Source organism: Dromiciops gliroides, chromosome 5 (genome assembly GCF_019393635.1).
Source record: "Dromiciops gliroides isolate mDroGli1 chromosome 5, mDroGli1.pri, whole genome shotgun sequence".
NCBI classification, from domain to species: domain Eukaryota; kingdom Metazoa; phylum Chordata; class Mammalia; order Microbiotheria; family Microbiotheriidae; genus Dromiciops; species Dromiciops gliroides.
The window spans coordinates 264,045,333-264,073,212 of record NC_057865.1 but is presented as its reverse complement, the minus strand read 5'-3'; the positions used below and the strand labels follow the sequence as shown (position 1 = coordinate 264,073,212).

The 27,880-nt window shown below is 38.0% G+C and overlaps 2 protein-coding genes across 4 annotated transcripts in view; one reads left to right on the top strand and one right to left on the bottom strand.

The window, feature by feature from the left end:
• The window catches only part of CEP290 (centrosomal protein 290), a 95,335-nt gene extending 89,635 nt beyond the window's left edge, over positions 1–5,700 (top strand). Inside the window, exons 49-51 of the mRNA XM_043966082.1 lie at positions 1,977–2,053; positions 4,418–4,482; positions 5,482–5,700. Of these exons, the coding sequence (XP_043822017.1) occupies positions 1,977–2,053; positions 4,418–4,482; positions 5,482–5,700 (361 nt within the window). The remainder of the gene's footprint in view (positions 1–1,976; positions 2,054–4,417; positions 4,483–5,481) is intronic.
• Positions 160–26,818, bottom strand: C5H12orf29 (chromosome 5 C12orf29 homolog). 3 transcript variants are annotated; one of them, XM_043966085.1, is made up of 7 exons: positions 26,603–26,818; positions 17,947–18,064; positions 15,058–15,153; positions 14,033–14,149; positions 12,036–12,233; positions 7,299–7,468; positions 160–526 (listed from the first exon to the last, which is right to left on the bottom strand). In XM_043966085.1, exons 1-7 carry the CDS (start codon positions 26,690–26,692, stop codon positions 461–463), a joined length of 855 nt encoding a protein of 284 aa, XP_043822020.1. In that variant the 5' UTR covers positions 26,693–26,818; the 3' UTR covers positions 160–460. The 3 variants fall into 3 exon arrangements, with proteins under 3 accessions (XP_043822020.1, XP_043822019.1, XP_043822018.1); XM_043966083.1 differs by lacking the exon at positions 160–526 and adding an exon at positions 5,701–6,764 and having other exon boundaries at positions 26,603–26,814; XM_043966084.1 differs by lacking the exons at positions 160–526; positions 14,033–14,149 and adding an exon at positions 5,695–6,764 and having other exon boundaries at positions 26,603–26,816.
• Between the last annotated feature and the right edge of the window lie 1,062 nt (positions 26,819–27,880).

The window sequence follows — 27,880 nt, the reverse complement described above, 5'->3', positions numbered from 1 at the left end:
ATTGCTGTTATTTTGTATACAGTCCATTTCACTCTGCATCAGCTCATGTAGGTCTTTCTAGTTTTTTCTGATAGCATCCTGATCATCATTTTTTTTAGTAAACTACATTTATATAGTACTTTAAAGAGAGGTTTCCTTACAATAAACCCATGAGGTTGATTATTGCAACAGCAGTAATAGATAACATTTATATAGTACCTTATACCTGACAAAGCATTTTCTTCACAATAGCCCAGCAAAGTAAGTACCATGTTTTATCATCATCATCAACCAATATCAACCAATCCTCAGTCAATCCTTATCTTCATTCAGTCATCAACTTTTTTTTTTTTTTTCTGGCGTGGGGCAATGAGGGTTAAGTGATTTGCCCAGTCACACAGCTAAAGTGTCAAGTGTCTGAGGCCGGATTTGAACTCGGGTCCTCCTGAATCCAGGGCCACTGTGGCTTTATCCACTGTACCTACCAAGCTGCCCCCAGACTGAGATTCTTAAAAATTTTCTTGAAGGTATCTGTCCAGAGCAGATCCTTTAGGGAGAAATGCAACATATTAAGTAAAAATCTATGCTCATATTCAAGTTTATGTTAAAAAACAAAAGAAAAAACACCCAACTCTGTTGTTTAAGTGTAATGCCAATAGTGTTGAGTCCTGCCGTGGGAGAGCAGAGGCAGTGAGATGGAGTGTGAGGATTAGTCTGGGAAACTGACCCCCCACACACACACACAGTGTGGGACTACCGAGTCAGGGAGTCTGGAAGCTCAGGTGTTTTGATGGCCATGAGATTTCCTGCATACTTCTATACCTGGGCATGCTGTGTGGGCACTCAGCTGCCCAAGGCCTTTCTCTGGCTTTTTTAATATCTCTAGCTGTCAGAGGCTGCCCATCAGGAGTCCATCATTCTCTTTAAATGGCCATTTCCTTATCCATTTGTAAATTGATACCTTTTATTTCACTTTTCATACATGAATTGTCACCTGCGTTTCGCCACCATTTTTTTTTTTTTTTCATTTCCCCTGGGGTCAGCTGCACATTTCATTCTTTCTAGTAAGGAAAATGCTTACATAGGTTGTATGGGAGGACCTTCCAGCAGGTATCTAGTGGGTTTCTGCATCCTGACTCAGCCATAAATTCAGGTAGAATGAACACACCAACCAGGCCAAAGATGAAAGGGGATGAAAATCAATCAGAATAAATTACATTCAGCGTTCGTATTTGAGTCATGTGTATGAAGGTTGTATGTGTGTTTGCGTGAAGGTTGTAGAAATGGAACGAGGCCTATGCCAGTTGAAGAAGCTTCTTTTCTTAGGCTTGAACATCCAGTACCAGCATTTGTTCCTAGAAGGCCACTGGCCCCAGGCTCTAGTCCTAAATTTCCAACATTGTGTCCTGTTCCTACCTACTTTGTTTAGTTACCAGAATTGTCTTCCTCCCTGTTTGCAACCCAGTCTGACTCCTATCAGTTTGGGCCCCATGACTTAACTATATAGACAATAGTCCCTAAGTCCTTTTGCTACATTTGGGCAGCTAGGTGGTAAAGTGGATAGAGTTCTGGGCCTGGAGTCCAGAAGACTCATCTTCCTGAGTTCAAATCTGACCTCAGCTATTTACTAGCTGTGTGACCCTGGGCAAGTCACTTAACTCTTTTGGTCTCAGTTTCCTCATCTGTAAAATGAAGTGGAGAAGGAAATAAATAGCAAACCACTCCGTACGTTTGCCAAGAAAATCCCAAATGGGATCACAAAGAGTCAGATAAGACTGAAAACAACTGAACAACCACCACCTTTTGCTTTTGCTACTAGATTTGTTCCCTGTTGATAATCCTGCATACATGTGCTCCTGCTTACATTTAAGTTATCGTGAGTGTTAGGGTGCTGAATTCTTGAGACTCTTCTAAGAATTAGTGTTGTATTACTGAGAATGCATATGTAGGGTTTGTTTTTTATTAGTTTCTACCATGTTATCACTCTTGTGTTCCAGATTAACCATTGATCGTCTGCAGAAGAAAAGGGCTGAATTAGTTCATCAAGCAGGAACTAGTCAAGAGCAAACTGGAGGTGAAAACATTATTTCTGGCAGTGCATGTGTGCTGAATGTGTCATTGCTGAGTATTCGAAGACTTATTTTGGTTTGCTTTTACAAGAGTTCTCTGAAGTTTTGCTTTATGGGTTTGCCTCTTCATAGGCCAGTCATAGGCCTTCTCCACAGTCTCCTTGTTACCTCTGAAGTCAGGTTGCCCCACTTGTGTTAGTTAGGCCCTTTACATCATCGCGTGTTGTGTGCGCATTGGTGTATGGATATGTCAGATCAGGGATGTTGTGCTGGCTCCTTCCTAAGATTATGACTCCTATGAACATCTGCTCTTCTTTCTTCATGGTAGCTGATCTCTGTTGTATTCATAAGGTCATTTGCCCCTCCTCTGTCCTTTAAAGTTTAAAACCCCTTTTGATTTGTTCTGCATGGTAGTAAGAAGATAGGTTCTCATCAGCCTGTGTTAGGTCCAGTCTGTCCCTGCCTGGAGCCCTCATTCCTCTTTAAGACACACTGCAAGAATTTTAAACCACGGCACAGTCCCGTGTTGCATCTTGCCGTCTTTGGTACAGTATTATCCCTCTCACGACACTGATTCTTATAAAGGATCCTAGGAATTAGTTTTGTGGATTACTGATTCAATTCTTCCTCTCCCTTTCCTGCTCTTCATATTCTTCTTCTTCTTCTTTTTTTTTAGTGAGGCAATTGGGGTTAAGTGACTTGCCCGGGGTCACACAGCTAGTAAGTGTTAAGTGTCTGAGGCCGGATTTGAACTCAGGTACTCCTGACTCCAGGGCCGGTGCTCTATCCACTGTGCCATCTAGCTGCCCCTCTTCATATTCTTCTAAAATCTTTTCCCTCAGATCATTTTTTTCTTATTCCTCTTTGTTCTTTTACCCCCTCAAAATTCATTTTTAACAGCCTCTAAATGTGGAAAAAATGTATTTCTAGTAGTCTTTCTTGACAATTGTATTTGTCGTTAATGTGGTTTAGAGTATCAAAAATTTTACACACATCTAGTTTCTTCTTTTTTAGCAATACCTCAAATTGTTTTCTGTGTTGAATGGTCTACCTCTTCATTGCTGAATTAGGTCCAGCCTTGCAAGATCATTTTGGGTTTACACTTCAGCTTCAAGACATTATTACAGTCTCGTTTATTATAACTTAGGAGTAATCCTAGCTTATTCTAATAGACTCCTTTGTGTTTAAAAGAAGCATTCTTCTATTTATAAAATTTTTTATTGTAATTATGAAATTTGACTATTTCTTGCTTTGAAGTTTTAAGCATGGGGTATTTCTATAGAGGTGATGATCTATGGATGCATTGTGGTGGTGTCTGAATTCAAAAGTTTTGAGCAGTTTTCATGTTAGTTAATGCAGTATGGTATTCAGGGTTTTTAAAAAATACCTGGGGAAGACCCATAATTCTGTACATGCCGTTTTTAAAGTCAGTTACTTTGGCATCTATAGATGTATGTTCTCTTAAAATAGTTGTCTTTATCTTCTGCTAAATTTTATTCTTTCTGTGTCTTTATGGTCAATATGTTACTTTTTCAGAGTCTCTACTTTGAAGAAATTAACCACCTACTTTCTGTTTTTTGTTTTCTTTAACTCCGAATCAAAAGCATCCACATCTAAATCATTCTAGAATTTCTTCTCGCTGTTCCTTAATTTTCTAGGGAGTCTACAGAGTATTTATTAGGCTTTTTTTGTTCATTTTTTTCACAGTTTAACATCGACTCACAGTATTTTGGCTTCTCTCAGTTTTTACACATTCTTCCTTCTGTCTTTATGAGCCTGTCAGTTTATCTACTTGTGAGCTAGGTTTTTAAATCAGGCTCTCTCTCCCTGGGACTTTTGGTCTTACATCCTTTACTTTGTATTCCCTTTCATTTATTTCTAGTATTTCTCCTCACTCTCTTCAACGTGTTGGGGATGAGGGGGGGTGGAGTATGCCCAGACCCTGACCTGAATGGGATTGTCCCGAGTCACTGCTCTGAGGAAGTTTCCTGGAACAGCGGATCCCTAGATCACTGAAATCACAAATACTCAAAATTGCTGCTGTGTTCTCCTATATTAAGAATTTCTTCTCTGTACCTAGGAATACCAACTCCATATACAAAATTCTCAGAATTTGGCTTCCCATATTTATCTGTATCTAATGAGGTAACATACAATATTCACACTTTTAATATCTGTATAGGGTAAAATAAGGCCAGAAAGTTAAGTTCAAGTCAGATGTAAAAAAAAAAGTTTCCCACTGTATCAGTTTTAAAAGTTAAATTGTATATATTGGGTTTAAGTAGAATGAGAAATAATAGTTAAATCATGCAAATTGACCTCTTAGCATTGATATTTTTTACATCTAACATCATAACTTCTTTGAACAGATTTTGAAAAACTAAAGCCTCTAAAGACATCTCTAACTTCAGATCCAGAAAAGCAGCAGTTGAAGGTAACTGTTTAGTCAAAATTTATTCTTATAAATAGAGCTTTTTTTGGTTGTGTAAATGCTTATCATGTAAAAAAAATCTCAGAATTATATTGGATGCTCCTAACATTCATGTTAGGAAGCCAGGCATATTCTTTCATGATCCTCATTTTGATAGTGAACAACATTTGTAAAAACAAAAGCTTTGAAGAAAACTGGAAAGCTAGAGAAGTATTTTTATGCAGTCAGAAAAAAGATTATTATTTTAATACTCCCTTATATTAGTCATTCTTTTGCAAATGACCCCAAACTAAATTCCTCATAGGTTTCAAAAATCACCAAGATGAAATTGACTTTATTTTACCTTCTTTTGTATTATGTGACAATATATTTTTATGTATGGGGTGTTTGTATTAATAAGCAGATCAAAAGAGCATCCAAAGGAATGCCTAAAGAGATATGTAATCTGAGGATAAAGAAAACATTTAAAGTTAATTTTTTATTCCTTCTGTTACAGTTTCCTATAATAAATGTATGTAAAAGCACTTTATAAATGCTATTATTACTCTAAAATATGGATAAGCTAATGCCCATTAAATTAAACTTAACTTTGAGGAAGAATAACCACACATTTAAAATACATTCTTTAAATTTTAAACATTAGGGCAAAATTACTTGGCTATAGTAATGGGCGTCCCCGCATTTTTTATTTCAAATCATCTTAATTATAATGTCTAAAAATGATGCTATATAAATTTTAAATGTCAGTAATATTTGGAACATAATTTATACAGCAGAGACAGATTTTATGGATAAAGATGATTATTACTTATTAGAAATTTGCATTTGAAAGAAGCTCATGAGAAAAAATGTACACATTCATAACTGTTTACTTTTATGTTTAGTTGTAATGTATAAATTATACTATTTTCTTCTAGTTTTTATATTTAGTCTACTTAGTTAAAATCTAAAGATTTTATGTATTATATTACTCTACATTTTAATGTAACTTGTTCCTATTAGGAAGAAAACAAAAAGCTTAAAAAAGAACTGGAGAACTTGGATCCCTCATTTTTTGAAGAAATTGAAGACCTGAAGTATAATTACAAGGAAGAAGTTAAAAAAAATATTATTTTGGAAGAGAAGTTGAAACAACTTTGTGAACAGTTCCATGTTGAACTGGAAAGTGCTGCTAATGTTTCTGGACAGCTGGAAACTGATATGGATAGCACTAATAATTGACCAATCTCCTAAGGGCTATTTCCAACCCCAACTTTAATCAACTATTTTCTGTTTTATAGAAGAAGTTGTAATTAGTAATCAAATGACACCTTCTGAACTAAAGAGTTTATTTATTTTCTTGTATAATTCCAAGCAATGGAATTTACTGAATAAAGTTTATATTTATATGGCATTATATTTAACTTATTAGGAAAACAGATATATTTTTTATTTAACAGAGATGTGGACTTCTGGATTAGAGGTTGTCAGTTTCTTATGATGAATTTCCAAAACCATCATAATATTCTTGGAATTATAATACATTAAATGCTGAACTGAGCCCTATAAAGGAGGTTTGTAGGCAACTTATGAGAGCCAAACAATTGAAAGTTAATTTTTTTTTTAATAAATACTGTGGTGCTGCTTAAAATAGATTGGTTAGCTTTTCTACTTGATTCTCAAGTAGTGTTCTACTACAGAAAAGGTCATGAGGATATTCAACATTCACGGCCTAACTTTGCAAATAAATGATACAAAAATTGTTGGTCTAATGTAATTTTTGTTTAAAAAGGGAAAAAAAATACAAAACTTTTCTTTATAAACCCTCCATATACATACGCACCGATTAAGTTTTCAGTAGATAATTTCTTCTTTTCAAAAGCCTCAGGATTTATACTTCAAGACTAAAAGTTTAAAAAAAAAATTTGTCCCTAATTAACTTTGAAATGTGTGCAGTTGAAAGAACTGATTATATTTCACTGAAAACTAAAGGGCAGGTAATTCATTCATGTCAAATGTGCTCTTGAGATATTTCACTTTTCAGCCAGAAAAATACCCCAAATTTAAAAGTAATAAAGATAATACAACTGATTTTCAATTGCCTTTTCACTTCAAATTCATACATCCAGTTTTATATCTTTGAGTCTGCCAAATTTTTGATTATCTAGCTTTGAAAAATGATTAAACAAGCACTTGGAATCAAGAGCACAGTCATATTTGGTCCTGTTCATATTGATGATAACTGGTTGTGAATTCATGTAAGTATCTGGAATGGGCCACCGTAAACCAAGATGATGACGATGAACCTATTAAGAAAAAAATTTAGCATTTGTGCATGAATACAAAATTCAGAAGAAGAGAAAAGTAACTGAGACTAGTTCTACAGGAGAAATGATTTTGCTCGGGTGGACTTAAAAGACTTGTCATGGCTACCCATGTAATATGTTGATTAGAAAATACCTCTGAATACCAAATGAAGGTTCAGGAATCAGAGCTATAATTCCCACTGTAAAGGAGGTAAACAGAACTTGAAAAATTTGGACCTGGCTCACTTTCAGACTTAACCAGTTAATCCTTCAATTATTAGATGTTACTTTAGTGCTGAATTAAATCAGTTTCCCTCCTTCCCTCTTCCCAAATAAAACAAAAAACTGGTAAAGTTCATAGAGTATAAATGGTAATACTACAGTAGTGAGATAAATTAATTTCTTTTTATTTGAACTGGAAATTATATACTTTATATTCTTTGGGTAAAAAAAAGGAAGAAAAAAAAATCTCTGGGTTACTTCCATTTCCTATTGTGAAGAAGTTTGAACAATAAGCTGTTTTTATATAATTACCTTGATTAAACAGCCATCATTGCAGTGCCAAACTATTCCTTCAATTTTTCCTTCTCTGCAACCCTCAAACCAAGATAAAAGGTCATTATGCTTCAGTGTAGGTTGGTTTTTTATTTGAAATGCTCCATGCGGTACAAGAAGATGTACTGGATGCTTTTTGCTTCCTAACCCTGAAAGACAAAAATCCACCTTTGATGTTACTTGTTTATAAAAATCTATAGACAAGATTGCAAGCATACACAATTCCCCATACCCACACAAACTTTTTAAAAGACATTTAGGAATGAAAAGCGTTAACATATACAGTTGAAGTGATTGCTCAAAGAACTTATGACAGAATTTCATTCTATCACTCCACTTCTGTCCCTGAATATTTGAGGGGTTATCATGTGGAAAAAGGATTGCATTTGGAGGGCAAAAAAGGAGCAATGAGAAGTTGCAGGGAGATAAACTATGGATCATCTCAATAAAATAATCTTCCCTAAAATTAAAACTGTCCAAAAAATAAAATGGGTTACGTTTTGAAGTAATGAATTCCCCATAAGTTGATGTTCAAGCAACTACAGAATTCCTAAAGGGCATTCGTGCTTTAGATGCCCTCTCAAATCTCTGCCAACTTAGTCTATCAATTCTCTCCATCTCCAAATTCATCCCCTACTAAATGACAAATCTGAGTAGGCACCATGTCTTCTTTAACTTTGTGACCCTCTAGAGTTAGCTAAAAATACAGTTCAAATATCAAATACAGAATGGATGAAGCAGTCATTTCCTAACAGCCCCTTTATACCTAGCAGTTTTCTTCTCAATTCTCTTCTCCCTCCCTCTTTCTCCCCTACCCCTGCTGAGTGCCTTAGATAGGGAAATATCACTGTAAATTACATCAGGTAACCCCCCCCCCCCCACACACACACACACACACTTACCTTTGAAGAGCATGGTTTATGTTCAATCAAAAAGAGGGTAGTGGTATCATTTGAAGCATAACAAATTTTTAAGTCTTAAGCTATTTAAGCTGTAGAGATCGAAAGGCCTATGTCTGACAAAAGACTTTGCTGTTTCTTTTCAACACCCTTCCTCCAACCTCCCAGTCTCCATAATGTTCATTGGGCAGCTGGGTGGCAAAGCGGATAGAGTGCCAGGTCTGAGGTCAGGAAGACTCAACTTCCTGAGTTCAAATCTGGCTTCAGACACTTAGTAGCTGTGTAAACCTGGACAAGTCACTTAATCCTGCAGGCCTCAATTCCTCATCTGTAAAATGAGTTGGAAAAGGAAATGGCAAACTAAAGCAGGATCTTTGCTAAGAAAATCCCTAGAAGGTGTCACAAAGAGTCATGACTGAACAACAACAAAAAATAATGCAAAGTAATTGCATACAGTAGTGATTCGATAACTACATGATGTATTTTAACTATTTAAGTACTTCATTAAGTGCCATGGAGAACAATTTAATGGCAAGCAAATGTATTCAAAATGCACAATAAACTGATGAAGGTAAATTTTATTTTAGTTTTGGGGGGGTTTTTTGTATCCTAGATAGGAAATAAGCCCTTTGAGATCATCAGTCCATACTGAAATTCTGTGACAGTTGCTATGTTAATTCCTAAGGATAAAAAGACAAAAATAAACAGGCCGTGCCCTTGAGGATCTTATATTCTGTATAAATTAGGCAAATCAATATAGGAATATTTAGTTACCATTAGCTGAGCAAAGGCCAAGGCTATTAAGAGAAGCAGGAAAGCTTCAGGCATCAAGAATACAGCTAAGCATGAGAACATAGCCTTATGAGTGGCTGTTTCTCCACAGTGCTCATGATGCCCTGTTCTCCTGTGACTCCAGGAAACTGTAACTGGTAAAGCACATCATAAGCCGCTTCCCACAGAACAGTTAAATATAAGATGGGCTGTATCATCTATCAGACCCCTCAGGGAAGACATACAAGAAAGGAATCCAGGAACCCTCTGAGGTCACTGTGACTGGATCAGCCCTCTGGTTCGGAGACCACTCACACTTAGGCTGTCTTGGGTTTGTTTGTTTCTTGCTCTGCTGTAGCATAACAGTGATGACCACTGTGATTTATAATTTCTCTGTGTCCTGAAACATGGTCAATATTTTTAACAGGACTATGTCTATATACTTTAATATTCTCGTTCAGAAGATGCCATAAACCTTTCAACTCTAATTTCTCCAACAGACTGTTTAGTTCTATGTTCCCTTTGATTCTTTGTTATAGTTATCCATTTCTGAAAAAGGACCTTCTAAAATTATTACCAATTTTTTGGTAACTCATTTAACTTTTCCTTTCTGATTTGCCATGCCATTAGGTGTGTATACTTATACAAACATACATGCATATGTACACACATAAATGTATATGTGTGTTATATATGTATGAATGTATAATACATACATACACATTAATATTATTGATAAACCTATGGATCCTTTAAATATAATGCAGCTTTCCTAGTTCTCTGTTTTAATACTGTGAATGTTTAGTTTTGCTTCTATAGTATGACTACAACTCAGGCTTTCTGAGGGAATACTTGAGGCACAACATTTTCTAGCTTTTATTTTTATTCTCTATGAATTTTAGATGCTTGTTGGTTAGCTGTTTCTTGTATACAGAAGATTGCTGGATTGGGTTTTCTTATCCATTTTGCTACTCTTTTGTTTAATCTGCTCATTTAAAGTTATTATTTGTTAGGCTTATGTTTTCCTCCATTTTGCTGTATTTTTTATCCCTTTCCTCTTTGCATCTGCAATTAGTTTTGCTCCCACAATTTTGACGCTAGTCTAATCCTGATGCTAGTTGGGCTCTCTCCAACTCTAGCTCAAATTCTGTGAATTCCTTTTTTTCCTCTTCTTTCTTTTTTTCCTTATCTAAATTTCCTTATATAAATTCCTCCTCAAATTTGAACCCTTTTCTTTCCCTCTCCACCTCCAATCTCATAATTTAACTAATATTCTTTTGTTATGCCAAAAGTTATGATTTGCTTTCTCCTTGTCTCTTTGTCCTCTTTATTTCTCTTCCCATATTGTCAATTCTGAATTTTATTTTCTGATTCATGGGCTGTATCTTTTAGTTGTTTTTTCTTTATTCTCTCTGTATCCCTCATGAAAGTAAAGCTTCTGAAGTATCAAATTTCCTCACTCTTCTAAACCATTTAAATCTTACTGTCTTTGTATATCTTACACAATCCTGCCTATTTTCTGCTGTGTCACTCAGAAAAATCTATTTATATAGGATCATAGATCTAAAGTCAGAAAGGACCTCAGAAGCCACTTGTCCAACACCTTCATTTTATAGATTAGAAAATTGGGGGTCTAGAAGGTAAAGTGTCTAGCCTAAGGTCACACGGGATACATCCACACCCTACAATCCAAAGATCCTACTGTTAGGTACAATAACAGCATGTACTTGATTACAGAGATGTCAAAAAGAGAAAGGCCTTATTGATGCCAGCTATTTTGTTAGTAGCAAAAAACAGAGCTACTAGAAACAAAGTATATCGTGCCCATTGATCTGGGCATGGCTCAACACACTGTGGTACCTGAACGTAACAAACCTTAGTGGGTCACAGGAAACTACAACTATGAAGACTACAAAGAAGCACAGAAAGCCATGAACTGATTGATGCACAGTGAGCAGAACCAGAAGAACAAGATATACAATTACTAGAACAACAGAAAAGGAAATAAAAACAAAAGCCATTCCCCTACTGAATAAACTCCAGTGACTCCCCAGTATATGCAGCAGCAAATATAAAATACTTGGGCATTTAGAGTCCTTTACAAGCTGGCTCCTCCCTATCTTTAGAGTCATCTTAAACTTTCCTCCCCTCCATGTAGTCTACAACCTATGAAACTGGTTTTCTTTCTGTTCATCAAACAAAATGCCCCATTCCCTGCCTGCAATGCTTTCTCCTCACCTTTGTGCCCTGGCCTCAATACTCAGCTTAAATCCTACCTTCTGCCAGAGGCCCTTCTTGGCCCTCACCTATTGCTAATTCTTCTCCTCTGAGATTTTCCCAGTTTGTCCTGTATACATCTTGTATATTACACTGTTGTTTGCATGTTGTCTCCCCATTAGAATGTTAGCTCCTTAAAAGTGGGAGCTGTTTTTCTCTTTCTTCGTACCCCTGATGCCTAGCACACAGTAGGTGCTTAATGAATGCTTCTTGACTGATTGCTGCACAATTATAATTACCGAGTATGACTTCCAAAATGAGATGAAAAACACTGCCATCTCTTGTTTGGAGAGGTAGGGGAGTGTGGGTATGGAACTCTACATATACTATCTGACTCAGCTAATGTCTTGGTCATTTTTGATGAACTGTTTTTTCTCCCTCTTTCTTTTGGATACGCTGCTATATAGGTTGTTTCTCTGAGATGGGGTGGGGGGATAGTGGAGGAATATATGTGGAGAGTAAGGTAATGTAAAAACAAAAAATATCAACAAAATGTAAAAAAGAAATCACTTCATGAAGGAATCTATCAGATGAAGTACTGATGTACATTGGAATTTACTGTGTCCCAAGGTATTGATTAGTTTTAATCCTAAGCAACCCTAGCCCAGTGGAACCTGAGCTAAGTGTCTCATAAATGCTATTCAGCCCAAACAGAAGTCACAAGCATTACCTCCCAAAGTCAGCATCTATAACCCTTTCCTATGCTGACCAGCATCTCTACATTCCCACTTGTTGCTGACAAAATAAGCATATAAAAGTCTTTACGAACCATAAGGATTTCCATTAATGTTTGTTCCTATAAGCTCCAGTGTTTGTTCCAAGAGATCTGATAATGGCACTGCACTGATTTCCAAAAGTCCAGGGTCATCAGCATGGTGATTCAATACGAGGGCAAGTTCAAACTCATAATTGACCACAGAAGAATGCCAGCAATACTGTTTGTTATTTTTTTCCACTGGCACCCAACCTATAAGCGTTGTGGGGAGGAAAAAAAGGAAGTTTCACTTATTTTATCAATTCATCAAGTTAATTTTGTTTGATTTAAGAATCCATACATGTGAAAATTCAATCTGATTAACAGAAGAGAAAGGGGTCTAAGAGCTTCCTTGATTCTGACTACTTAAGCTCCTGACATAAAGAACAATCCTCTAAGTACAGGGCACTTAGAAAATCACTTAAGTTTGGTCCTGGGTAAAATCTGACGAAATTGTCTAAGTACTACTGTTACTCTTAACATGGGTCTTTGTCCAACAACCATCACTGGAGGAAGTTAACTTCATGAGGCTCCTAAAAGCACTGATTAGATCCTGTCTGGAGCAGTTACAGAATGACATAAATAAAGGGCTATGCAGGGGATTGTCATTTCTATTCAGTAGACTGGAGTATCCTTACCCGTGAAATCACAAATGCACCAAAATTCAAAATAATTCCGCTGGACACTTTGTATAGATACTCTTGATTTTATCCCCTTCTGTAAATAGTGGCCTTTTCTATAAAACCATGAATTAAAATCTGTTTTGTTAGTTTTATACCGTATTATACTTCAAGGGATCTCGATTTACTCAATGTGGGTGTCCTCATAATACTATTGAAAACCTATCCATGCCTTCTTGTCTTATACTACTCTATTCCAACTCAACCCATGAATCTGCCTAAAGGTCTCTCCAGTGTGCTGTGGGAAGGGGGTGACGTGTGGGGCTTCCTTCTTGGGCTTTTAACATTATTTTTTAAATTATTTTTTTATTTTTTGGTGAAGCAATTGGGGTTAAGTGACTTGCCCAGGGTCACAAAGCTAGTAAGTGTTAAGTGTCTGAGGCCGGATTTGAACTCAGGTACTCCTGAATCCAGGGCCGGTGTTTTATCCACTGCACCATCTAGCTGCCCCCTTTTAACATTATTGTGAGTGGAAAATGAGGGCTTGTGATCCCTTCCTCTTCCTATATGACTGACCCACCTTTTTTCCAGTCCTGTATCTTCCTGAAGATTTCTTTTAGATCACTTCTTGCATTCAAGTAATTGTTTATAATATACTGAAGTATATTAATGTCCATGCCTTCCCCCCCTCCATTGGATCCCACAGTTTTTAACTTTGAGAGACTGTAGCATTCCCTGATCCACAGTCACATAGAGCAATATCATTGCTAAAAAGGGGGTCTTGTTTCATTCATAAGGTTAGAGTTGTAGAAAATGCTATGCAGTTTCCCACTTGTAATACGATCCATTTTCTTCTTCTAGTCCCATATACATCAGAGGTTTCCATATAAGAGACATGTGCTGACATACCAACTTGATGGGCTGGCTGTTGCATGTCACACTCTCAATCACTTGTTTTTCTTATACAAACTGTTGGCTGAACTCTTATGTGATTGTGGTTCTGAGCACTTAGAAGGTCTTGTAAGGTTCTGACAGAACCATCTGAAGGAGCTCACTCTAAGGAATGCTACTTCCATTTACAACACACATTGGAACTCCCCTATGACAGTGGCAAATGCCCTTGGTGAATATACATCATGCTTTATAGCGCACTGGATATTACTAATCAGATAATTGTCCAAGTTATCACTGTTGCTGATGAGCCAGGTTACGTTTTCTTCCACTAAATCAAATCCTTTTTTAGAGTCAACAAACAAGACAAGTAAAGACTATTCAAAAGTCACTCGTATATGGCATAAAGGATATTTTCCTATCACTTCTGAATGAACTTAAAAATATCTTTCTATTAGTAAACATAAAAATATATATTAGAAAAGAGTCAGCCTTGTATACCCGGTATATGCCCATTTTCATCAGGCACTGGATTTCCATTTAACTGTTCTATATCCTTTGCTGGAATCCAACACTCTGGAACAGATTTGAAGTCTTCTTCAACATTCCAAATAAACTCTTAAAGAAAATAAATGAAATTATCTATGGTAAACACTAAAGCACAAAGCACTATGCAAATACAAATTATTATTAATAACAACTATCTGGTATCAGCACAATGGTTATGCAGCTTTTTTAGCTTAAGACTTTCAGTACTAATTCTGGGGCTGATAAATGTAGATTATGCTGTAGTTCGGGGCAGGGGTTGATAGTTCATCTAAATTAAGCCCTCAGTCAAATTGAGTATATGGATAATATAATGAATCTTCTTGCATCATTTGCAAAGAAATTTAACACAAAGTAAGAAACCTTTACAAGAACTGGGTATATGAATATTTGTCTTTTCAATCTTTTCTTATGTGATTTATGACTAATTTATAAAATCAAAATTCTGAATTTATGTAAAACAAAATAAAATCCAATACTTTGGTTACAAATATATAAATTAATACTTTGCAATTTAAAATAAAATAATTAACTATATCTTCTATTACAAAACATAATATCTAGTCACAGAAATATTATTTTTAAAAGAGTAAATAATATCCATTTTATAAGTTTAAAAAATGATTCTCCATGTACAAAAACAGATCACACAGGCTAGGGATAGGATCAGTACTTGTGAATTCACAGTATAAGGAACTCCAAGGTACAGACACTCACTCTACCAATGCAAGCCCTTGCCTTCTCTGCATCTTAATAGTCTTAGAGAGCTGCATAGGAGTATAAGAAGCGACTTCTCCAGAGGATTACAGGTAGAATCATATGGCTTCAAAATTTTTTAAAAGTTCTTTTTCTTCTAAAATCATTATTTAACATATACTAAAAAAAAACCAAGAACATTTTTTTGAATACGCCCACAACAAAATACATCCATTTGCAGATGTGAACTGTTGTAAATCACCAAGATAACAATATACACCAACCTTTTGAGTTTTCCTTTGAATACAGGAATCTTTTAAACCTTTTCTCTGCTTGCTTGGTTGGTTTTCTATCTAATCGAGCCCAAAGGTATGGCTGACCTAAAAGTTTAAGAGTCATTCAATAAATATTTATTTTAGGAAAAAACTTTTTATATAAAATTTCTTATCAATGAGGTCATTTGGAGATAATTTAAGTGCAGTAGAAATCTTCACTGAAATGTTGACAATTATTTAAGGATATACAGTCTGACAGACCCATAGAACCCTGTAGGATCTAGTATTTATACACAGAAATGGACATCTTTGGGTAAGGAACATTAATGAAGTTGGGCTCATGGGATCACATATTTAGAACTAGAAAAGATTTCATATATCCCCGGCTTCAACACTCTTATTTTAAAGATGAGAAGGATACTCAGTAAAATAAAAATAAAATGATGATAATGTTGATGATGATATGAATCACTAATAACTAAAGGTAAGTGAGTCCCAGTTTGAAGCCAGGTGCTCTCATTCTAAATCCAGTGCTCTGAAGGATAAGACAAGTTTAAGGTCACAAGGGTGAATAGCAGAACCAGAATTTGAACCCAAGTCCTTCTTGACTCCCAATCTCTCCCTCTTTCTACTCTACCACATAGTCTCACATATATCCTACCAGTGAGACCAAGAAATAGTATGGGAAGAACAGACAAGGGATCAAAGTATGAAGTATCAAAAATTCAATCCCAGAAAAGCACTGTTCTGTTGTCAGCATTTAGTTCTAGTTGGACAGCTCTGCCCCATGGACCAGAAAAAGAACTGAGAGTGATCAGCAAAAACAAATAACCACAAATGGAAATATAATACAAAGCAAACAGCCTGATTATGAGTGAATTAGTAAAGTTAATTTTTATATGAAAAAAGAAGCCTTTCTTTACAGAAATATGAAAGCTTAAAATAAGTATTAAAGTACCAACAGACTTCTATAATTCCCTCTTAAAAGTGTGTGCCAGAGCTCTCTTCCAATAATATGCTTTTTAATATTTTTAGCTTCCTCCCTTACATTCGAACATACATATCTACATCAAGCTCAATATTAATATAACCATTAGAGGTGATCCAAGAAGCCAGCAAAAAAAGGATTTTATGATCGAATGAAAAAACTAAAAGATTATTTTTATTATTTTGACATTAAATTATGCATGGTGAGGGCCAATAAGCTGTAGCATATTGCCAAAAAATGACTTACACACACCAGAAGTGGCATAAAAATGTTCATTGTGCAAGAGGAAAGGCATTGGGAGGGGCAGGAGTGGAGACAAGGGAATGAGAGGGATAGTCTGAGCACTGCAATGGTGCCCACGTTAGGCTAAAAGCCCTAGGAAAATGTCTCCAGAATGATTTATGGGAAGGATGGGAAGGCTTCAAGGAAGAATATGGCCTCTCCAGAACTGGGGACTTGGAAAAAATGTCAAAAGACAGTGATTGGCAATTGGAAGGCCTGTACAACAGAGAAGAAGCAAAGAGAATGGCATGAAAAAAGGGACAGGCAAGGGAAAGGGCAGAAAAGAAGGACAAGGAGAAGACCAGTCTAGCTGCAATGTATATATGGTATAAGGTTGGAAAAGTGGATTGGACCCAAACTCAGATTATCAGGATAATCATATTATTAAGAGCTCAAAGATACGATAATGCTCATTTAGTTCAAGCTGCTCATTTTGAGAAAAGATAAAACTGAGGCTCAAAGATATTAAGTGATTTGCCCAAGATCATAAAATTAATGTTTCATAGAACTGGAATGTGAAATAAGTATTCTCATTCTGAAGTCAGTGTTCTAAGTGGACCAGACTTAGTAGTCAGAAGAGGCCTATGATTAAATTTGGCCTCTGATACCACTTGTGTAACCACAGGTGCTTCAGCCTCTCTGGGCCTCAATTGTCTCATCTATAAAACGGGCATAATAAAGCCTGTAGTATTTGCTCAAATGGTCTTCATGAGCATCAAATGAGAGAATATAGGCAAGGCACTTTGCAAACCATAAAACTCTATATAAATGTCAGGTATTATTTCTGTTATTATTATTATTATTATTATTTTGACTATCACAAAGAGGAGATACTGAAGGTTACTGAGTAGAGGAGTGTGTGTATGTGTATATATACACACATATATACATACATGTACATGTGCATATATATACATATACATGTATATTTCTAATTTAGAAGATTACTTACGCAGGAAGATAAAGGATACACTGGAGAGGGAATAGGTTAAAAGTAGGAAGACCATATAGGAGGCTTTTATAATGGTTTAGGGGAGAACAGCTGAGATGGTACCAGGAGAAGCATTCAAACGGGGATGGACGTGAAGGAGAACACAAGTTAGAATGACAGATCTAAAGCCAGAAATACCTAAGAGGACCCCTAGTTCAAACTCCTTATTTTACACTTGAGGAAACTGAGGCCCAGAGAAGTCTGGTGATTTGTCCCCAAGTTATATAGGGAGTGTTAGAGGTGGGAATGGAACCCAAGTCTTCCAACTTCAGACCTGGTGCTCCTTCCATTGTACCATCCCAAAGATTAAGCAGGGAAAATCAAGAGGACTTGGCTATTGGTAGATGTTTGGGGGAAATGGTGAAGAAATAGTCATGGGAGACTCCAAAGAGTCTGGGGCAATAACAGGAACATCAACAGAAATGCAGAAATTAGGAGAAGGGAAAAGTTTAGCCTAGGGGAGTGACAACGTATTAGACATAACCTTAGGACAGACCTTTAGTAATAAAGTAAGACTAAAGGTTGACATATAGCAAACCATTTAACATTTTAGTTTAATGTCATATTTTCTATAATATTAAGAATAAACAGAACTCAATGTTGATGATGAGACAGAAAATAAATTCTAATACCTTACCTTTGTAGGTGGTGACATAACAACAAGTTCCATCTACTTTTTCAGTCGGAATCGCATTGTATATATCTGCATCTAATGCTTTGTAATTTATAGTTTCTGTAGCCAAAACTTTAAATGGCTTAAGGAGAAAAAAAAGAAAACATCATTTTAGGAATATAGGTACAAATGCAAGATATTATATAATTGTATTCATCATATCATCATATCAATTATGTAATCAGATGTTACTGTTCAATCCTACAACTTCCAGTTTGAATCATTAAAGCTTATTTCTTATCCCACATTTTAAGAATTACTGAATTTTGTAACATCCCTAAGGCCTACATACTGAAGATGTTTTTCCCCTTTGTAAATATAATAGACCAAAAATGAAATTTTATCATACAGCCATAATAAAGGATCAGATTACTTTGGTTAAAAGTTATCATCAGCCAAGTCCTTCATGTCTCAAGTGAAGCTCTGTGTCTTCCCCGATCATGATGGGCAGGCCTCTGTGTTTCTCTCTACACCCACACTCAGAGTTTAGCTATTTTATTTTCCCTTTTCCAGGGACTTCTTCCCTTTCCAAGAGATACAAGAAATGGTATACCTTTCTTTCTACTCCTCTTGACTTTTTTAATTGAGAGAAATATAGAATCACCAGAACACATTAAAGCTAATCTTAGTATATCTTATAGTACTTTATCCAAATTAACCACCATGTAATTACCACATTTCTTATTTCTACATAGGAATATCAATATGGATCAAGGTTAGAATGTCTTCTGGAACTACACTTATTTTCTGATGCAGCTTTTATTTTTGTTGTTGTTAAATCATTTTTCAGTCGTGTCTGACTTTTCCAGATCCTCTTTAAGGTTTTCTTGGCAAAGGCACTGGAGTGGTTTGCCATTTCCTTCTCCAATTCATTTTACAGATGAGGAAACTGAGGCAAACATGGTTAAGTGACTTGCCCAGGATCACACAGCTAGGAAGTGTCTGAGGCTAGATTTGAACTCAGGAACTTTTATTTCATTATAAACACATTTCTTAAAGTAATAGGCTTCTCTCCTCTGCATCTTTATCTTTGAAGTATGTTATAACATATTTCTTATTGTTAATCACAACTTTAAGAGTATCTTAACCAAACAATTATTCCCTTCACCTTTTCCCAACATGATCTTCCAGCTATTCCCTGTGATGCTCTTCATTTAGAAGGTATTCTGATGGTCTTCACACGTGTTTCTGAACATTTTAGCATAATCATGTGCTCACAGATAGAGCTGTAAGTGACCTCTGAGATCATCTGGTCTAAGTCCCTCTTTTTGCAGATATGGAAGGATGCTGAAGCCCAGAGCAGTGATTTGCCTGAGTTCACACAGAAAGTAAGTGATAGAGCCAGGATTTGAACCCAGGCCCTCACACTCCAAATTCAATGGTATTTCTATTCTAACACAAAGCCTGGAACAATTAATCAAATCACAAAACATTTAAGCACCTACTACATGCAAGGTACCATAGTAGGTGCTGGAGATACAAATAGAACTATGTAACAGTTTCTACTCTCAAACTTACATTCTTGAGTCAGAGGAAATATGAAGTACATATTATATAAATATATGTAAACTATTTAACAAATCAATGCAGGGTAATTTTTGTTGCTGGGGAGGAAGGCCCTAAGATCTGGGGAGGTAGGAAATGAGGGATTCTAAAAGTTGGACATATGGATGCATTTCTTTTTTTTTTTTTTTTGCAGGCAATGTGGCTTAAGTGACTTGCCCAGGGTCACACAGCTAGTAAGTGTCAAGTGTCTGAGGGTGCATTTGAACTCAGGTCCTCCTGAATCCAGGGCCGGTGCTTTAACCACTGCGCCATCTAGCTGCCCCCAATACAGATGCATTTCTGATCTGTTCCCTGTAATTATTCTCTCCTCCAGGCTGATTATCACCACTTCCTTCAACTGATGTTCACATGGTGAAGTTCTGAGACACCTTATCATCTTTCCTGCCCTGCCATCTGGATGCTTGCCAGCGTTCTCAAATGCTATGCTCACAACTGAGGATATGTTCCAGATGTGGTGACCTCTTCACCTACACGCCTGTCACCTCATCCAATCACCTCAGCACTTGGCTCAGCCCTCCTCTTCCCCTGTTTCCTGGTATCATCCACAGATGATTTTAGCCTAAATGATAACTATTCTGACACATGAGCCTCAAAGATCCTCAGCCCTGTCAGCTCCCACAGCTTTGATCCACAGTCCACTTTAGCCATACTCTACCTTGCCCACACCACAGATCTTACAATGACTTAGAATGGATCTCCATCCATGGAACCGAGAATCAAGAAAATATGAGTTCAAATTCTTCCTCAGACACTTAACTAATTCTTTGAACTTAGGAAAATCGCTTCAACTTTCTGAACCTCAATTTCTTCATCTATAAAATGGGGATAAAAATAATACCTACCTACCAGGGTGGTTGTGAGTATTAAATAGTAATATACAAAGCATTCTGCAAACGATATGTCTAGCTAGGTGGAGCAGTGGATAAAGCACCGGCCCTGGATTCAAGAGGACCTGAGTTCAAATCTGGCCTTGGATACTTGACACTTACTAGCTGTGTGACCCTGGGCAAGTCACTTAACCCTCACTGCCACGCAAAAAAAAGAAAAAAAAAAGATATGTCTATATGGTGCTTCAGACCATGAACTGGATGACTATTTCTACTACTGCTGTTGTTACACTGTCATCATCATCAATCAAAAGGTATTTATGAAATGTCTGTGTGGTAAGCGCTATGCTAACTGTTAGGAATAAAAATACAAATAATCCCTGTATGGAGAGAGCTTGAATTCTCAGGGAAGACAAGTGCATAGTCATGTATACAAAGAAGAACTAGAAAGTGGAGCAGTACAGATAGAGAGACGGTAATTTGGGAGGGAGCGCACTAGCAATGGAATGGATCAAGGGAGGCTTCGGGCAGACAGTGGTGTCAGAGTCATAATTAAAAGGAAGAGAGGAACTTTATGAGTAATAACTGGCACGAGGATGACCAGTGAAAAGGATCGAGATGGTGGGTAGAGTGTTGTCTGTGAGGAGCTGAGACAAAGCCAGGTTGGCTTAATGGAAGAGCACAAGAGGGTGAGTGATATAGAGAGACTGGAAAGACAGGTTAGAGCCAGGGTATTAACTGGATTTAAAACTAGACAAAGGAGTTTACCTTTGATTCCAGAGGCAACAGGGAGCCACAGGAGTTTTAACAGTAGGGGAGTCAGATGGTTAGAGCTACACTTAAGAAAGGTAAATGGGGCAGAGTAAAGGATGGACTGGAATGATTAAGAGACTTAAGGAAGGGAGACCAATTAGGAAGCTGTAGTAATGTTGCTGAGAGGGAAGGGAGGGCTTGAATTTAAGTAGCAGCTGTATTGTAAAGTTATAATGGCAAGATCTGGCAACTAAATCAATGCATATGTGGGGTGAGAGCGATTGAGAATTCATGGAAGATTCCAAGGTTATGAACCAGGGTGAGTAGGAGAGTGGTGGTAGCTTCAAGAGACAGGGAAGTTTAGATTAAGGAGGAAAGATAACGAACTCAAGTTTGGGCATACTGAATTTAAAAGTCTGAAATGTTTAACAGGCAGTTGGTGACACAGAACTGAGGAAGAGACTGGGGCTAGACCTGGAGATCTGTGAGTCATCTGCATAGAGATGACCCTTAAAGCATGGTAGCTAATGAGGTTATCAAGAGAGAAGGTGTAACGTGAGCACAGAAGAAACCTAGGACAAAACGCCCACAGTTAGGGAGTGTGGTTTGAAAAAGACAAAAAGAGAGACTGAGGAGGAGTGGTCAGACAGGTAGAAGAACCAGGAGAGCCTGTAGTTCGAAAACCCAGAGAGAAGAAAGAATCAAAGAGGAGGTCAGGTGTCAAATGTATCAGGCAGGTAAAGAAGGATGAGGACTGAAAAAAAAAATACCATTAGATTTGGCAGTTACAAAATCGCTAGAAACTTTGGAGAGTGCAGTTTCAGTCAAGTGATGTGGTTCAAAGCCAGACTGCAGAGGAGAAGTAAGTAGAAGGAAGAGAAAGTAGAGGCAGCAAGTCTAGAAAGCTTTTCAAGGAGGTACAATATTGCCAATACTGTGTGTGATGAACAGTAGGAAGGCCAATGTGGTCAACAAAATGTGTTAAATGGTGCAAAGTGGAGCAAGCCTGGAAAGGCAGGCTAGAGCCCCATTGTGATTACTATTATATTTGTGGATTGAATTTTATATATAGAAACGTTTGTATTTAAGTTCAGTAAATTCTTTGGAAAGGTTTTCCCTATAGATTTGAAATATCACCTAAGAATCACTGATAGTACTTCTTAAAATTAAAGACTTCTGCTAGACCTATTTTTCAAATATTTATAGCAGCTCTTTTTGTGGTACCTAAGAACTGGAAATCAAAGGAATGCCCATCCATTGGGGAATAGCTAAACAGGCTGTGATATATGATGGCAATGGAGTATTATTGTGCTATAAGAAATGACAAGCAGGAGGATTTCAGCAAGGCTTGAAAAGACTTGTATGAACGGATGTGTAGTGAAGAGAGCAGAACCAAGAGAAAATTGTCCACAGGGACAGCAACATTGTTTGATGAAGAACTGTGAATGACTTAACTATTCTCAGCAAAACAATGATACAAGACAATCCCAAAGGACTAATGATGAAGCATACTATCCACCTCCAAAAAAAGAACTGATATTAACTGAACGCAGACGGAAGCATGTTATTTTCACTTTCCTTCATTTTTTTCTTTTATTCAAGTTTTCTTATGCAAAATGACTAATATAGTAATGTTTTACATAATTGTACATGTATAACCATAACTGATTGCTTACCGCCTCAGGGAGGGGGGAGGGGAAGGAGAGAAGGAGGGATAAAATTTGGAATTCAAAACTTTAAATAAAAATGTTTATTATTTGGAGGGAAAAAAAGACTTTCGATAGTCCAAAAGATATTCTGGTAACACAAACAACTCACAAGGCCTACGTGAAATATCTGTGATGTGATTTTCAGGGATTTGGGAAGTTTTTGGTTTTTTCTACTTTCAGGTGGCCAGAGAAAATTGTCTCTATCCAACAAATGTCCTTCTCGTCCTAGACGGCTCTTTATTTTAACCACTCCTTTCTTCACTAGTATTTCAGTGTTCTCTGTAATGTTCCCAAAGTCAGTCATTTGGTCAAACAGCTTTTATTGAACACATACTATGTGCCAGGCACTGTGCTAAGTACTAGAGACAGAAATAAAGGCAAAAATAGTCATTCCTCTCAAGGATTTAATATCTGAAGGAGAGAGAAAACCTGTAAATAATTACATACACACAAAAACAAACAAATAAATATACATATACATACACATACACACATACATATAGGGTAGATGGAAGGAACTCTCAGAGGGGGTGATCCCCATCAGCAACTGTGAGGACTGGGAAAGTTCTCTTGTACTAAGTAAAATATAAGCTGAGTCTTGAAGGAGGTGAGGGAACAGGGCATTTCAAGCACAGGGACAGTCAGCACAAAGGCAGAGACAAAAAAGTCAAGTGTTGTATTTGAGGAACAGCAAATAGGCCAGTGAATGTGCGCTAGAGAGTCAGTAGAGGAGGGAATGGAGGAAGAAGACTACAAAGGTCAGGAGGAGCCGAGTTATGAAGGGTTTTAAAAGCCAAACAGAAGCATCTATATTTGATCCGGGAGGTAATAAGGATCCACTACAGTTTGAGCAGGAGAGTAACACGGTCAGACTTATGCCTTAGAAAAATCGTTTTGGCAACTGAGTAGAAAATGGAATGGAGGGAGGAGAAAGTTGAGAGAGGAAGATCAATTAAGAGGCTATGATAGTCCAGGAAAGGAATGATGGCGCTATTCAAAATGAGTATTTCAATAGCCAAATCCCTTTGATTAAATTAAGATGGAGTCATTCCAACTAGTTCATTCAGTACTGAATTGAAGTTTCAGTAAATTTTTGGTCTCTACTTTGGCACCTGGTAGGTTTTGGGGCACATTCCATTGTTTCTTTTTCCTACATGCAGCCTACCTAGGCTTGTTTACCTTTCATTTTTCCTGATATTTCATTTGCTTTTTAAGTTTTCCCTCTTAATCCTCATTTCAACTAGTGGCCATCTCTTTTAAAATTCATGTTTTTACCTATTTATTTTTTTTTGTAAATGTTTTGGCATAAATCTATTGGGTTTATTTTCTTTTTTTAATCCTCACAGTGAGAAACTGAGCAAAGCAGATCAAAGGAGAAAGCAAAGCTGTATTAATGTTTCAGCTGCTTCTAAGTTATCTGCAATATTAATAGTTACAGAGTACTTTAAAGTTTGCAAAGCACTTGACATTTATTAAGTCATTTGTGTCTCAAAAGATCCCTGTTGGATTACTGTTATCCCCATTTTACAGATAAGGAAACAGGGGTTCAGTGGTTAAGTGACTTTCCATGATACTCCTGGCATCAAAGGTGGGATTTGAACCCAGGTGACTTCCTGCTTCCAAGACCAGAGCTTTATCTACTATGTCAGGCCACCCTCTACCAAAAGGTCATCTTCATTAGGGGGGATGATATGAAATTCTTCTTTGAGAGCTGCCATAAGAAATTTCAGAATAGGACTGTGTCTGCATCTTACTGTGAACAGCACTCAATAAACTATTTAAAAGACTTATAATTATTATAAAATATCTACTTAATAAAATGAAATCCTACTTCTAGAATCTAGTAAGTTTATGAATCTTAGCATGAGAGCTGGTACTGAATGAAATAGCTTCAAAAAGGTTCTGAATAGCATTTCCATAATGGGGGTATTTAAACATTACATACTTTTCTAAATGAAACAGGCACCGAGGGAAAAAAAAATCTGTGAGCATGCTGGAATTCATCATTAAAGATTTGTGAATATCTAGAAAATTTCAATATAATCACAAAGAATCCATGGGTTTCTCAACAAATTCATCAAAAATAAACTCATTTTCCCATTTTGAAGTCAGTGAGCTCTCAGTCCCAGCAATGAGAAAATTAAATGGATTTGTCAAGAGAAGATGTGGGACTAGAGCCAGAGAAAAAAAGCTAAGGATGGAGATATGGATTTGAAAATCAATAGATCTCAATTCAATGGTTATTGGGTACCTGATATATGCAGGGCAATGTGTTAAGTGGTATGCAGTATCTGCATGTAATGCAGGCAAGGTAGAAAGAGAAGACATCCAAGCTGTCTTTTTCAAAACATACTTGCCCAGTAGGCGTGGTAGGCCCAGAGATAACAGAACTAGGTGTAGAATAATTTCTGGAAACTATTTAAGTCCTTATCTTTCATGGCAGCCTAGTAAGAGCCAACTGTCAACATATTCATAGGGCAATGACTTGTAAAGCCGGTCTTCCAGTCAATCAGTTTTGTCTTCATAGACTTACACAGACACACACAGACACTAAAAGTTCTCCAGCAAATGATGTGATATCTTGGATTTCCCCAAAAGAAATGCTAGAGAGAGTAAACATCCTAAGCAAGGAAAATATTACAACCCAGTCTCTGGGGCCCGTGGATCAAACAGCTAATTCTCAAGACCTGCCTCTATGTGACCCCACGCAAGTGCTCTAGGCAACTCTATTAGACCACAAGTTTCAAAGCAGGTGCCCCCACCCTGCAGTACCGGGACATTCCACATCTAGGAGATATTTATACCAGTGAAATCACAGGTCTAGCTCAAATGCTTTGGATCTTACTTCTTTTAGGTTCAAGGAATAATTAATTTCTCCTCTATTCCCTTTCCTATCATAATTTTCTATGCCTGTGTAGCTGACTTTTTAAATGCCTGTGTGTATGTATATGTGTATGTGTGTTTAAGTACATGCATGTGGTGTCTCTAAAGCCTTCGTGAAGTTTTAAGCTAGCTTAAACAGTTGAATGTAGCTTAGAGAGCTAGCTTAAAACTTCCCCATGGCTTTGTGGAGTGAGTGTGTGTGTGCGTGCGTGTGTGTGCGTGTGTGTGCGTGCGTGTGTGCGCGTGTGTGTGTGTGTGTGTGTGTGTGTGTATGTGTGTGTAGACACAGACGGGGGGGGGGGAGGGAGGAGAAGGGGGGAGAAAAGAGAGACAGGATACAAAGGAGAGGAGGAAAATAAAGGGAAAGAGAAAAGGGTGTGAGGATGGACAGCGACAGAGACAAACACACAGAATCCTTGCTCAGTGACTACACTGCCAGTTCACCCAGGGGCTGGTCACTGGGATACCAGCAAAGACAAGGAGCTTTTCAGTCTCTTTGCATTTCTGTTTCTGTCTCCCTCCCCCATACTGTCTGTCTCCATCTGTGTGTTTCTCCATTCTCTGTCTCTTTCTGTCTCCTCTCGCTGTCTCTCTCCCCCGGATCTCTGTCTTCTGTCTCTCTCCATCTCTCTCTCCATCTGTGTCTCTCCTCTCTGTTTCTGTCTCTGTCTCCCTCTCCTTTTCTCCCACCTTCCTCTCCTTCAAACCAGACTCCCTCCCCCACCCCAATCATCTTAGGGTGCGAGACCCCACTGGCTTCGGCCCCGGCCCCGCCCCTTGCCCCGCCCTCGGGGCTCCGCCCCCTCCCCCTCTAGGCCTCCACTCTCAGTCCCTCCGCTTTGAGGGTCCCCCACCCCCCCGGGGGGCGGGGGCAGCAGCTACCTGGTGCTCTCTCTTGACCGACGGCTCGTCCTTCACCTCTGTCACAAACACGCAGGGCACCTTCCTCTGCACCGAGCCCAGGCGCCGCATCGCGGGCCGCAGCGGCCCGGCCTGGTCCGGCGCCGCCCCGCGACCCCGCCGCTCAGACGGCCGCCAGGCAAGCAGGCAGGTGGCCAGGCAAGCGCGAAGACGCTGGAGTGAGGGAAGAGCGAGCCACTGACAGACCACGGGCTCGAGAAAGGGGGCAGGCCGGGGGCGGGGGGCGGGCTCTTCGAGATCGCCCAATCACAAGCCGCCGCTGCCGGGACAGGCGGGGCGAATTGTCCGTCCGGAAGGGGCTGTCCTGCCGCAAAGGCCGTTGGGAGTTGTAGTAAGATTGAGGGCTGTGGTGAACTTCCGCGTCTGTTCTAGACTCTGATCCTTAGGAGGCTAATGAACCCCTTGGGGCGTCTGTCTGTTTGTGGGAGCTCACGGCCCCCGAACCGAAAGTTCATCCTTATAATTAACTTAAACCACAAACAATGGGAAGCAGTCAACTTAACATGCAATATCTCCTCTAGAATCTTCCTGGTGAAACCTCTAGGTCCCCACATTTTAGTGAGTGAAATGAATATAATCATCATAATAATAACTAACATTTATTTAGCGCTTACTCTGTGCCAATAATTATCTAGTTTGATTCTCACAAGCCTGGGAAGGTAGGCGCTGATATGATCCCCATTGTACAGATGAGGAAACTGAGGCAGGCAGAGGTGACGTGACTTATCCAGGGTCACACGTGTCCGAGGTCAAGTTTGAACTCAGGTCTTCCAGAAATCCAGCCGTGGCGCCTTATGTACTACGCCACCTAGGTGGATGAATGAATTGATGAAGCCTTTCTCAAGCAAGCCCTTGCTGCGTGCTGAGCAATGGAGATAGAAAAAGCCACACAGGGCCCGCTCTAATGGAGTTCTCAGGAAAGTAACATGAGAGGTGCAGGAAGCTAAAGAAAACAGCAGGAGGATACCCCAAACCCAAGGTAGTCTAGAAGCTGATCTCACAAAACTGGTATCCTTCTTCTAAACCTGTACATTATGGAAGAAGACAATCCATCCTGTTTCCCAGACCAGGGAGAAGTGACTAGTAGACAAATCAGGAATTATTCTGATTATCTACCAGATTTCACCATCACATATCTCATGAGTGGCCTATACAGGATATGTCAATTGGTAAGTGTCCTAAAATACTGAGATTAATTTAACTTTACTTCATTTAGAATTGCAAGAAGCAAAGAGCGTT